Here is a 12028-nt window from a genome sequence, read left to right on the forward strand (position 1 = left end):
TTTGGAGGCTCCTGGCCTGGGATGTGGGGATAAGCTGCCACTTTATAGGGCTGTCAAGTAAGGTAGCGAGGGCAGCAGGCAGCACCAGGGCCCCAGGCAGCCCCCAGTGACGTCAGATTTGCAAAACCAGATGCTTCCAGCTTCCCTCGTTTTTGCACAAGAATTTTACCACCTTTAACCCTTCACCTCCATCCTCTGCTTTGCCTCAGGCCCCTCTGGCAAATGTGAGTTTCTGGTTTGTGTGTTTACTCTTCCCCCTCAGGAAACATTCTCTCGAGTTGCCAGTGTTACTGATGGTGGGACTGCTCCCTGGGGAGGAGGCCAGCTGGTCTGGGGGCACATCTCAGCCCACAGCCACTCCCTGGGTGTGGTCCAGGGCACACCTTCTCTGCTTGACTGTGAGTCACATGACAGAAGACACCGTGGGCCTCACTCCACCAGCAGTGAGCCCGTGAGCGGCTCGAGAACTCTGTCAGGAAGACCATCCCACGGCCAGCCCAAGACACAGGGTCCTTGGAAAGGCCTGCTTGCAAAGTCAGCCTTGGCTGGAGTCTGGGAACTAGGACGGTAAACCATTCCCGATATAAAACTTTCCCTAAGTGATAAGAGGGCCTCACTAGGTCTACAATGTTTATACAAACAATGGGATTTATGCTGAGCACCTGCTTTCTTTCCAGAAATCTGAAATTTCGGTACATGCTGGGCAGAGGCTGCCTATGTGAGCAGCTCCAGTGAAATCCTGGGGCACTGAGTCCCTGGGGAGTTTCCCTGGCACACACTTTATCTAATTCCTGGAGGAATGAGGCATGTCCTGTGTGGCTGCCCCCGGAGGGGACCCTGGTTTCAGGGACTTCTCCCCACGAGCCTCTTCCCTTGGCTAATTTGGTCCTGTATCCTTCACTGTAAAATTCACAGCCCTGAGTACGACTGTACACCTGCCAGGTCCTGGGAATCCTCCTAGTGAATTCCTGAGCCAGAGGGTGGGCGTGGGGACCCCTGACACACTCACAAAGACAGGTGTCAGTCACAGAGCTGTACGTGCGTGGGACAGAACCTGGGCTCTCCAAGCTCAGGCCAGAGTCAAGATGTGCCTGACTCGTGAAAAGCCTCAGAGATGTGGACTGGAGGTAGAAACTAAGTGATGAGCTTCCCCCAAAGGATTAACAACCTTCTGCTCCAACCACATCAGCCGCCTAAAGACCATTGGCTGTGGGCGTGAGTGCACACGTGTGAGGTTTGGGTGGCTGTGAGTGTGCATGCACGTGTGAGCGTGTACCGAGATCCTGATGAGGGATTCAAGGGCCTTTCAGATTCTACAATGCAAAGCACACAGCACGACCGTCCAACGTTTCTTCAAGGACCTTTGCACATATGCACCTAGGCATCCAGACAGGAGTTGTTCCACAGCTGGTAATGGTTCATCCAGGGCACAGTATATACCAGAAAATCACAAATGAAACTCTGTGGAAGGAGAAAGAAAACGGACAATCAGCTTTCAGGGAGATATTCTTTTTGAAGGCAACAAAAATTCCTGCCTCCACCACCAGCCCCTGCCTGGGGAGTCTGGACCCGGGCTGACACGTGGGCAAGGCCAGATCTACTCACTGACACATGCTGGGGGTGAGAGGGTCAGCCGAGCCAGCACAGGAATGTCACCCTGGGCCCCACCCTGCCCAGTCCTCCTGCACCTGCCAGCTTGCAGGAGGTGCTGCCAGGAGGGACCAGAAAGAGGACATAGGTTGGAAGGCAAGGAGGTGACTGGACAACCCACAGGGACCCAGCGGTGCAGCCCAGACAGAGCAAGGTCCCCGAGGAAGGTAAAGCCGCTTCCACCTAAGGGCCGGGGAGTGTGCCAGGTGGGTGAGGCATCCAGCAGCTGGGAGGCCTGGGGCCAGGGCTGTGCCAGTGCAGGGTGGGGAGACACCCAGTCAGAGGGCTTCCCTTCCCCCTCTCCCAGTCCCAGGCGCCACCGGTGGCATCAGGCAGCCCTGGGGCTGCGTCCTCGCTCTGTCCCAGCCACGCGGCTGCCAGAGCTTCCGACATCCTGTCCATGTTTCCTTGTGAAACGTTTATTCCCCCCTTGGCTGGAGAGCCTTCTCAGACAGCTGCCGGCACATACCTTCTGCAGTTTCTTCTTGCTCTGAATGGGGCACCAGGAGTTGTTCGTGCTGTTCCTCTTACACTTGGTCCGGCTAATTTTCACGGTGACTAGGTACTCCACGCCTGTCGTCAGCTACCAAGAAGCAAAGGCTATTAGGTTTGTTTGTTTGTTTTTGAAATATTTCTTTTGGCTGTGCCAGGTCTTAGTTGTGGCACATGGGATCTTTAGTTGTGTCATGTGGACTCAGTTGTGGCATGCACCCGGGATCTAGTTCCCTGACCAGGGATCGAACCTGGGACCCCTGCATTGGGAGCACAGAGTCTTACCTACCGACCACCAGGGAAGTCCCAAACGGCTGTTAGTTTTGACTCCAAGCATTGCTGATGCTCCCCAGGAGGAGCTGGGTTGGAGAGTGAAGTCCCAGGAGCCTCTGTCCCCATTCCCTCCTCCCCTCCTGGCTGGAGAATGCCCAGCGGTCCCCGGTCAGCACCCAGCATGTGCAGAGCCCGGTCCCTGCTCTGCACCGGCTCCACCGCTGCAGCCACAGGTCACCTGTCTCCCTCGCATCCTTGGGACCAGGGAGGCAGCTTGGCTGCAGCCCCATCGTACACCCTAGTCTGCAGAAGCGTCCTCAGAATGCATGGATGGAGCCTCATCGGTTCCCTGGGCTCTGCCTCTGTCCTCTTCCTCCCTCCCCACTGCCTTGTCCCAAAGTCAGTGGTCAAGCCAGTGAGAAGGCTGGGCACTCTCTGGGGTGGTCTCCGGGAGGACAGCTCCCCAGAAAACCTCAGGGCAGAGCAGCAGGGGAAGGGGCCTGGGGCAGGACCACTGCCCTGGTCCCAGCAGCCACTGGAAGGATCTCAGGATGCAGGGCTTCTGGCTCTCCATCGAAGGACGGCTGTATCCAGCTTGCAGGGCTGGTGCCAAGAGGTTTCACACTGACCCTCAGCACAGCCCGCATGTGTGAAGAAATTAAAACACTGGTGACAAATTTAACTAACATTTCAGAGTGCAGAGTGTTTTCTTATTCATTGTTAGGCTCGTTAGTTAAATAATAATAGGAATAATCGTGATGATACAAATGTTTTCACAGGTGCCGCTTCACTCTTATTCTGCCCACTTTGCAGGTCAGGAAACTGAGGCCTGGAGAGTATGGATGGTGCTTGACCAAGACTCCACGATTAGGAGGAGCTGGGTGTCAAACCCAGAAGGGGGACCGGGAGCCCAGCAGAGACGGCCACCGCATCCCCTCCCTGCCCTCTGTGAGGTACAGATGGACACAATCACGTGGCAGCAGGCGATTGTCACCCAGCTACCCAGGGGTGCACTCGCTCTGTCCACTAATCCAGCTGTATGACATCAAAAGTTTGCTTATAAACAATGATTTCTGTTAACTGTTAGTGACAACGGACCAACTCCACATGACTGGCCTCCTTGGGTTCCAGCTTCACCCCAAAGACTGATGGGGGAGAAAATGCCAACTTGGGCAGAATTTGGTGGATGGCCGCCACCTTGTGGCCATGTCACCTCAATGTCCTTGGTGCCGCGAGCCGCCGTCTTGCACCAAGAGTGTGTGACTCAGGCAGACAGGCTGCTGTCCACGCCCTGTGAGGCCCCTTAGTGTCACACTAGCACTGCCCGCCTGCCCTGCCCCACCCTGGCTGGTTTCTGTGTTCCTGCCATCCCTCTCTCTGGCCAGAACCCTTTTCTCCTAGTCAGTTTTTTTTCCAAATCCAGTTAATTGAACAAAGATGCATTATTGCCTCTTTCCTAACTCATATAGTTTACTATCTAAACTTGAGGGCAGGTTGGACCAACAAAAGTGGTTTTTTAACAACTTTTCTTTCCTCTATTATCCTTCAACTGATGTATTTCAGAGAAACTTTATATGTAAAACAGAATGAGAGATGACGTGTACCTCCAGGTTCCTACAGGACCCTGCTAGAGGTCTTCTGTGTCATTCCAGCTTTCTGAAGGACACGGCTAGAACATCGAGACTCAGAGTTTACACCCCTGGACATGGAAAAACTATCGCTGAGGGGAACCTACAGAGAACACTTACGTTTTGCCAAACGAGAGGAATAATAAAGGAGACGAGACCATCCTCATTTGCTGTCCTTCTGGCAAATTTCTGAATGAAAGCGATTCTTCCCTCGGAAGAGCAGCTGAGGAGCTCGGGGACATTTCCGTTCAAATGAGAGTAACCTCGGTGCTCAGGCGGCTCTGGGTCTGAACGACCCTGCTCCCAGGAAGGCGCCCCCTGGTCCTCTCTGGGAGACACACCTGTGCCCACGAGGCCCTGCTCACCCGCTCTCACCTGCACCTGGCTTCAGAGCAGCTGGTCCATGCGGAACAGGTAGGAGTCATCGCTGTTGTTGTTGTACGTCTCCATGAAGAAGGCGACGGTGGAGTTCACATTCTTCGGGCTCGTGGACTCCTGGAAGCCGCTCCACTGTTGCAATTGACCCAGCCTGGCCACCAGGGCCAGGGCCGCCAGCAACAGCAGAGGGTTCCCCCAGGGTCCAGCTCCCATCTCTGTGGCCTCAGAAGCCTCCTCTCCACCAGGCCTTCCAGGTAGAAAGGTGCCAGCCTCGTCCACTCACCCTCTCTCCCCGCAGCCGTCGCCACACAGGCTTCCCCAGGAGATGCCCGCCTGCCATAAAACAGAGACTGAGGCCCCAACCCCTTCCTTCAGGTCCTGCCCATGACTCGAGTGGAGGACCCGCCGGGGAGGTCTTCCCACGCGGCTGCCCAACCTGCCGTCAGCTCGTTCACCTTTCTTGCCCCTTGGGTTCTTCAGTGATTGAGGCAAGTGTGATTTCTAAACACCCACCAAGGCTGGGAAGACCCTCTCGTTACCTTCACACCCAGTGAGGACAAAAGCCCCCAGAACAGACCCCACAGGCAAGAAGAGCTGGTGTATCAGACAGAGAAGGCCCATCTGTGGGACTCAGGGAAGGCCATGGAGAAGGTAATGTTTGAACTGGGATGCAAGGAATCAGGGACACTGAACAGGATACATTCCACATTACCTACAGTGGGTTCCAGCCGTCCAGCCCGGCCATCCACTATTCCATACTTCCTCTAGACACTGGATCTCTGCCACCCACTCACCACAGAATTCAGCCTGCTGGATCCCACTGTGCCTGCACCCCAGCACTAGCTCTTACCATCTTGGTGTGACCCCAGTGGAGCTTTGTGAGGTAACCCCAGCCTCTCTGTGAGGGAGGAATGAGCTGTGGGCCTTATTCAGAGATTAATCCTGCAGACCCCTGAAGGTTAGGTGTTGCCCATACAGGGAAGGGAAATGTCCTCTCCCCTCTTTGGGTCTCTGGCTAAGCCTAAGACTTAAACTGACAGAAGGCAGGTGAACGGGAGACAAGTATACAAACTTTACTGGCTTTGATATGTACGTGGGAGACTTCACAAGAGAATGAAGACCCAGAGAAGTGACCAGAACAGGGAGCTTTCATACTTTGTAGATAGGGACACAATAAATCTGTGAAGTTGCCAAGACAAAGGGGTTGGGCTCGGGGTGCCCAGTGGGGAAGGGTTAACAAGTTAGTTTAAGCAGCCTCCTTGGCCCTGCCTTCCCGTCTCTGGTTACCAGGACATCCTCTATCTTCATGTGCAGAGAGGGGACCTTTCACTTGGGACATTTATCTCCTGCTTCAGGGAAGAAGGGCCAGTGGGAGGTCAGAGTGACCTTCCTGCTTCTGCCACTTTTTCAGACTCCTCCAGCTTAAGACAGTCCATAAGCCAAGGTGCCATATTTGGGGGTAGCATGTCCTGAACCCCATCACCTGCACCCAGAAGCCTGTAAGAGCTCCCTATTTTTAAGACAATCATTAAGGTGGGATCTTGAATGGGGTTCTACTCCAGAAAAAGAACATTAGTGGGACAATTGATGAAATGTGGATAAAGTCTGTAGATTAGTAGCATAATAAGAGAAAATGGGACCCTGGTGATTTCCATGGAATGAGAGGAAAATATAGACCCTGGCTATGTCTGTAGAATAAAACTAAAAGAAGCCTTGTCGTGTCACTCCCGGAGTTCTTGGGCTCGTGGCAGTGTCACTCCAATCCGTGCCTCCATCTTCACATGGCTTCCCCTGCCTCCCTTGGTCTCAAATCTGTCTCATCTTTCTCTTATAAGAACATCAGTCTTGGGGCTTCCCTGGTGGCACAGTGGTTAAGACTCCACCTGCCAATGCAGGGGACACAGGTTTGAGCCCTGGTCCAGGAAGATCCCACCTGCCACAGAGCAACCAAGCCTGCATGCCACAACTACTGAGCCCGCACTCTAGAGCCCGTGAGCCACAATGACTGAGCCTGCCTGCCACAACTACTAAAGCCCATGCGCCTGGAGCCTGTGCTCCGCAATGAGAGAAGCCACTGAAATGAGAAGCTCACGCACCGCAATGAAGAGTAGCCCCCGCTTGCCACAACTAGAGAAAGCCCACGCAGCAATGAAGACCCAATGTAGCCATAAATAAATAAATAAATTATATATATAAAAAAAAAGAACATCAGTCTTATATAATCTCATCTTAACATCCTTCACTTCATTAGATCTGTAAAGACTCTGTATCCAAGTCAGTTCCCATTCAAAGGTACTAGGGGTCAGGACATGGTCATATATTTGGGGGGTAACACACTTCTACCCACTGAAGCGCCCATGGTATAAGAGGAAAATTAAGAGCACAGGGTCATGTGTATTCGTTTCTGTGCCTACTATAACACAGCGCCACCAACTTGATGCCTTAAAACTATTGGGCTTCCCTGGTGGCGCAGTGGCTGGGGGTCCGCCTGCCGATGCAGGGGACGCGGGTTCGTGCCCCGGTCCAGGAGGATCCCATGTGCCGCAAAGTGGCTGGGCCCGTGAGCCATGGCCGCTGGGCCTGCGCGTCCGGAGCCTGTGCTCCGCAACAGGAGAGGCCGTGGCGGTTAGAGGCCCGCGTACCGCAAAAAAAATAAAAAAATAGAAACAACAACAAAAAACTATAGAAGTATATTCTCTTGCAGTTCTGGAGGCCAGAAGTCTGAAGTCATTTTCACTGGACCAGAATCAAGGTGCCGGCGGGGCCTGTCCTCCCCGAGAGGCTCCAGGGGAGAATCTGTTCCCTGGCTCCTCCAGCTTCTGGGGGCTGCCAGCGTCCTTGGCTCGTGGCCTCATCACGCCAATTTCTGCCCCTGTGGTCACGTGGCCTCCCTGCTCCTGTCTGCCTCCCTCTTAATGAGGATAGAGGGGAGACCCTCAGAGCCTGACTGGAGAATCCAGGATGTCTGCCCACCTCAAGATCTGGAGCTTCATCACTTCTGCAAAGTCCTTCTTTACCATTTAAGATTATGTTCACAGGTTCCTGAGGTTAGGATGTGAATATCTTGTGGAGGGACGTTATTTAGCCTATCACACTATGACTAGGGGAAAATCGGAGGCTGATTATATCCATGGAACAAGGGGAGGACAGGGGCCCTGGTCATGTCCCAGGAAAGGGAGAAGGGGAATGAACACATCTGAGGAAACAGGAGGAAATGGGAGGAAATAGGACACCCCATCAGTTCTATACCTAAGGGAAAAGTAGGAGTCCCGGTCATGCCTGTGCAATGAGGAAAAAGCAGGGCTACGGTTCTCCCCAGGAGTAATGATGCAGCAGGGCATGATCACGGACTAAGGGGGAAATGGCATCCTGGTCCCGTCCGTGGAAAGGGAAGAATAGGGGCTGGATGACATCCATGGGACAAAGATGAATCAGGCAGCAGTGCTGCGTCCATGAATCAGAGGGAAAATACAGAGGACGGATTGTTTCCATAGTTGAGGGGGAGACTGGGGTCTTGGTCATGTCCACGGTAGAAGGGGAAACAGGGGCTTGGTTAAGGTCATGGAATAAGGGAAATAGCTGGAACACGCTGCGGGGGAAGGCAACAACTTAATGTCCATAAAATAAAGGGAAACCGTGGGCCTGTCATGTCCATGAAACACGGTGGGAATAGGGGCCTCTGTCCACAAATTAAGAGAAAAATATTGAGACTGATAAAATCCATAGAAAGGGAGAGTATGAGGCCTGATTGCTTCATGGAGTCATGGGACAGTGGAGCCCTTGGTGTCCAGCAGTGAGAAGAAAAGGGAAGACACGGCTGTGTCCAGGGAACCCACGGCCTGGGCAAGTCCATGAAGTCAGAGGAAGTGGCCTGATCACATCCATTAACAGGGCAAACAGGGAACCTGGGCATACCCACGGGATTAGGAAAAGGAGGGTCTCTGGACGTTTCTACGGGAAAGGGGAAAAACGGTATAAAGGAAAAACTCAGCTTTCCACCTGTGTAGGAAAAACCCATTTCTCCCCGACTATGTCTTTGTTTCCCATGAATCTCCTTTATTACTCCCACTAAACACACCTTCTGACACTTCTGGTTCCCAAATAGGTGGGTGTTTTCCCCACAATAAGCAACTCCCTGTGACACTGCCTGGATGTCCTACAATTCAACTCCATTCCGACACCATCTACCTGGAGAAGGCATCAGACCCCACAGGGTAAGGGTTCAGGCCTGCAAGATGCCTCCCGCCCCACACTTCTAGGACACTTCTAGGGCCTGCACAGATCACCCTGGTCAAAACCTCTGCTCGTCATGTTACGCTCTGACTAGACATCTGAAGTGGGGTGCCATTGTTCCCCAAAGTGGCGGGGGCACCTGGAGGTCATGTAGCAGGTGGGAACCCATGCCCTAGGGTGCCCGGCATGCTCCAGGACAGGTAGCCAGGTACAGCATCCCCTGCCCAGCCAGGCTGGGTCCAGACATCCAGGCTGGTCAGTGGTCAGTCTGGTCTCACTGTGTGTCCTGGGCTGCTGTGAAGGGGGGCATTGCCCAGCAGGGGCCAAGGTGGGGCAGCCTTGCCACTGTGGCTCGGCCATTGCTTTACCTCCTGAGTCTCTTTCCGGGCCTGTAAAATTGGTGTCATAGGAAGCTGACTGTGAAAGTTAAATGATAAAAGGTACAGAAGTGCCAGCATGGTGCCTGGGGCAGGGCTTCAGCTGTTTTAATAAGAAGGAGGAGGTGAGGCAGGTGGACTGGCCCTGGGCTTCTGGCCATTCCCTCCCTCCATCCCTCTGCGACTGCCGGCCTGGGCCTGGGACACGGGTCACAGTGTCACACTCTTAGGGACCTGCGTCTGCTCCCAAGCCTCTTCTCCTCTATCTGCGGGAACAACTGAGCCCTTGCAAACAGCAGGCTGGCTTCCTCTGGGCTCTTCTCTCCACTGTCTTTCCGTTTTGTTTTGTTTGTGTTTGTGTTTGATAAGCTCCTCCTTTTCCCCTATATAGTCCTGATTTGGCCTGGCTGCTGACCTGGATGTAACCCAGGCAGGATGCCAATCTATTTGAGGCTCACCCTGCCACCAGAAACCCTTCAAAGAGAGCCCAGCAAGGAGCAGCCCCAGGATGGAGGGATGGCTGCCTCGCACGCTCCCGGCAGAGGCTGCAGGGGACACTGCCAGCCGCCAGCGGCAGCCCTGATCCCTGCGCTGTAGCAGAAGGACGTGGCTGACCCTGGCTGGAGAGGCCTGCTGGTCCCGGGGAGCAGGCCAGCAGCAGAAAGCCAGCCATGACGAGGCAGAGCTCCAGATGGCTTGAAGCTGGCACCACCTCCAAAGGCCCAGAGGACGTTTGCTTTTTCCAGACTAGGACAGCTGAGAAACCATGGGACTCAGAAGGTAACAGGGGCTGGCATTCTGTCTCCATGGGACTTCTACGTGGGGACCGAGGGTGGCAGGTTTGTCACACGCCATTGTCCTTTGTCACATTGCTTTTCTGCAGACGGTGTCCATAATCAATGTTGGTTTACCAGTTCCTAAGCACTTAAACAGCCATCAGGCCCCATCGTGAAAGCAAAGAAAAGGCACCCAGGCCCCGCAGGCCTCTGGCTACTTCCCTGCTGTCTTTCTGGTTTTCTATGAACAAACCGCTGTCCTCCTGAGGCAATGAGCAGCAAAAGCTGAAGAGGACCCAGACTTTGCTGTACCTTCAGTCCTTCAAGTCCTTTGCCCATGTTTTCTATTTGGTTGTTGGTCTTCCATTGATTTGTAGAATTTCTTTACCCTTAATAATAATTATCTGAGGGCAAATGTGCTGCAAATATCTTTTACTGGGTTGTGGTTTTGTCTTTTCATTGGAGTCAAAGTTGGTGAAAATAAATCTTTAATCTTAAGGGAGTGAATGTATCGATTTTTTCTCTTACGGTTTGCAGTTTTGATGTCTATTTAGGAAATCAAGGTCATAAATCTTCTTTCCTGTATTTTCACTTAAAACTTCTTAAAGTTTTAAAGTTTAGCATTTCACATTTATGTCCATAACCATCAAGATTTTTTTGCATGGCGTGTTTGCTAATGTTTGTTTAAAATTTTTGTGTTCATGTTCCTAAGTGAGACTGGCCTAAAATTGTCCTTTCTCACACTGACCTTTTCTGGTCTGGGTTTCAAGGTTATACTGTCTTCAGACAATGAGTTGGGGAGTGTGTCTGTCAGGGTTCCAGTAGTAAATAGGATACACTAGCAATAGGAGGGCTTATTTATGGGGTTATCTACAATGCTGCAGGGGCAAGGGAGCCCAGGGCATAGGGCCATCATTTGCTACGGGATAAGGGGAGCCTCAGCTGGCCGCCTGGTCAGGGGATGTCCCTTACCTTCTGCCCTCTACCACAGGCTGGGCACCTTTTTGGCCGACACAACAGGAAGTCAGAGGTCAGGGCCCCATTGATGGAGTCCGTACAGGTCAGCACCACAGGACAGACATCTCATAGATGGGTGGTGAGTGGAGCTGGGGGCAATGTGATCTGACACAGGGAGATTTCTCTGTCTTAATTCTCAGGAAGAGTTGCTAGATTTTTACTTTATCCATTTCTTTTAAGGAGTGGGAAAGAGAGATTCCCTGATCTGACTTCATTTCATTGTCTTTACCAGATACCCTCCTAATGTAGTCGATTCTCATCACTCGAGGTAGTTCCGTTCTGTAAAGTCAGCACAAATCCCTAAATTAACAAAGACCGAACCATCGCCATCCCAGGGCAACATAGGTTTGCTTCCCGTGAGTGTCTGGTCACCCATCAGTATGTCACCATCTTGTATATGAAATATATCGTTTTATTTGACATCTCGTTGACTCATTAACAGGGACTCACAGCCAACAGCCCTGTAACTCGTGCCTAAACAAAGCTTATCCAACAGACGTGTTTCCTCTGGAGGGCATGGCCCGCCTTCTCCCCTGAGGACGCTAGATAGCACTTCAGCACCATGCTCGGGGGCCAGTTTAAATAGGAAAATCGCCAACAGAAAGTACCAAATGTGAAAAACGTGGCACTAAATAGACTATGAGAAGGACAGTCATTTACAACATGAGACCAGCATGTGGACTTATCCTCGTGTGCATCGAGCACGCCAGTATCTTCTGCTCTGCACACGTCTGCAAATGACTGCAAACATGCCCTGGGTGTTGCTTTTGGTTACAAATAAATGTTAGGGAATAGGCACAGTTGCAGGCACAGAATCCGTGGACAACAAACATCACCAGTGTTTCCCGATGTCACCAGTACAGAGGGGCGGAGTGTGAAGAGCGGCCGGCACCACACCCTAGAGAAGCTGAGTCCACGTGACCGCTGCTGGGAAAACCCTTCTTGTATTCTGGGATGGCCCTGAGCGTTTTGGTAATAGCCAAATGTGACAAAACCCAACTATGCCACAATGGGGAACGGATATGTCAAATTCAGTGCAGTGAACTATTAGCCATGAGCAATCAATTACAAAGACTTGTAGCAATGTAGAAAATGCTTCTTTCCCAAACGAAATACAAATATACACCCTAATAATTCCTGCATATTTGTAGGTTTAAAAGATAAAGATTTTAAATATTTATTTTATTTATTTTTTTAACTCTTA

At 52.1% G+C, this 12028-nt stretch overlaps 1 protein-coding gene across 1 annotated transcript; it reads right to left on the reverse strand.

The window, feature by feature from the left end:
* Positions 1-1377: 1377 nt before the first annotated feature.
* CSTL1 (cystatin like 1) lies at positions 1378-4634 on the reverse strand. Its single transcript, XM_024750780.1, is given in 3 exon segments — positions 1378-1461; positions 2120-2233; positions 4419-4634. Coding segments are annotated over 3 exon segments (414 nt in total).
* Between the last annotated feature and the right edge of the window lie 7394 nt (positions 4635-12028).

Source organism: Neophocaena asiaeorientalis, unplaced genomic scaffold (assembly GCF_003031525.2).
Source record: "Neophocaena asiaeorientalis asiaeorientalis breed wild unplaced genomic scaffold, Neophocaena_asiaeorientalis_V1.1 scaffold567, whole genome shotgun sequence".
NCBI lineage: Eukaryota > Metazoa > Chordata > Mammalia > Artiodactyla > Phocoenidae > Neophocaena > Neophocaena asiaeorientalis.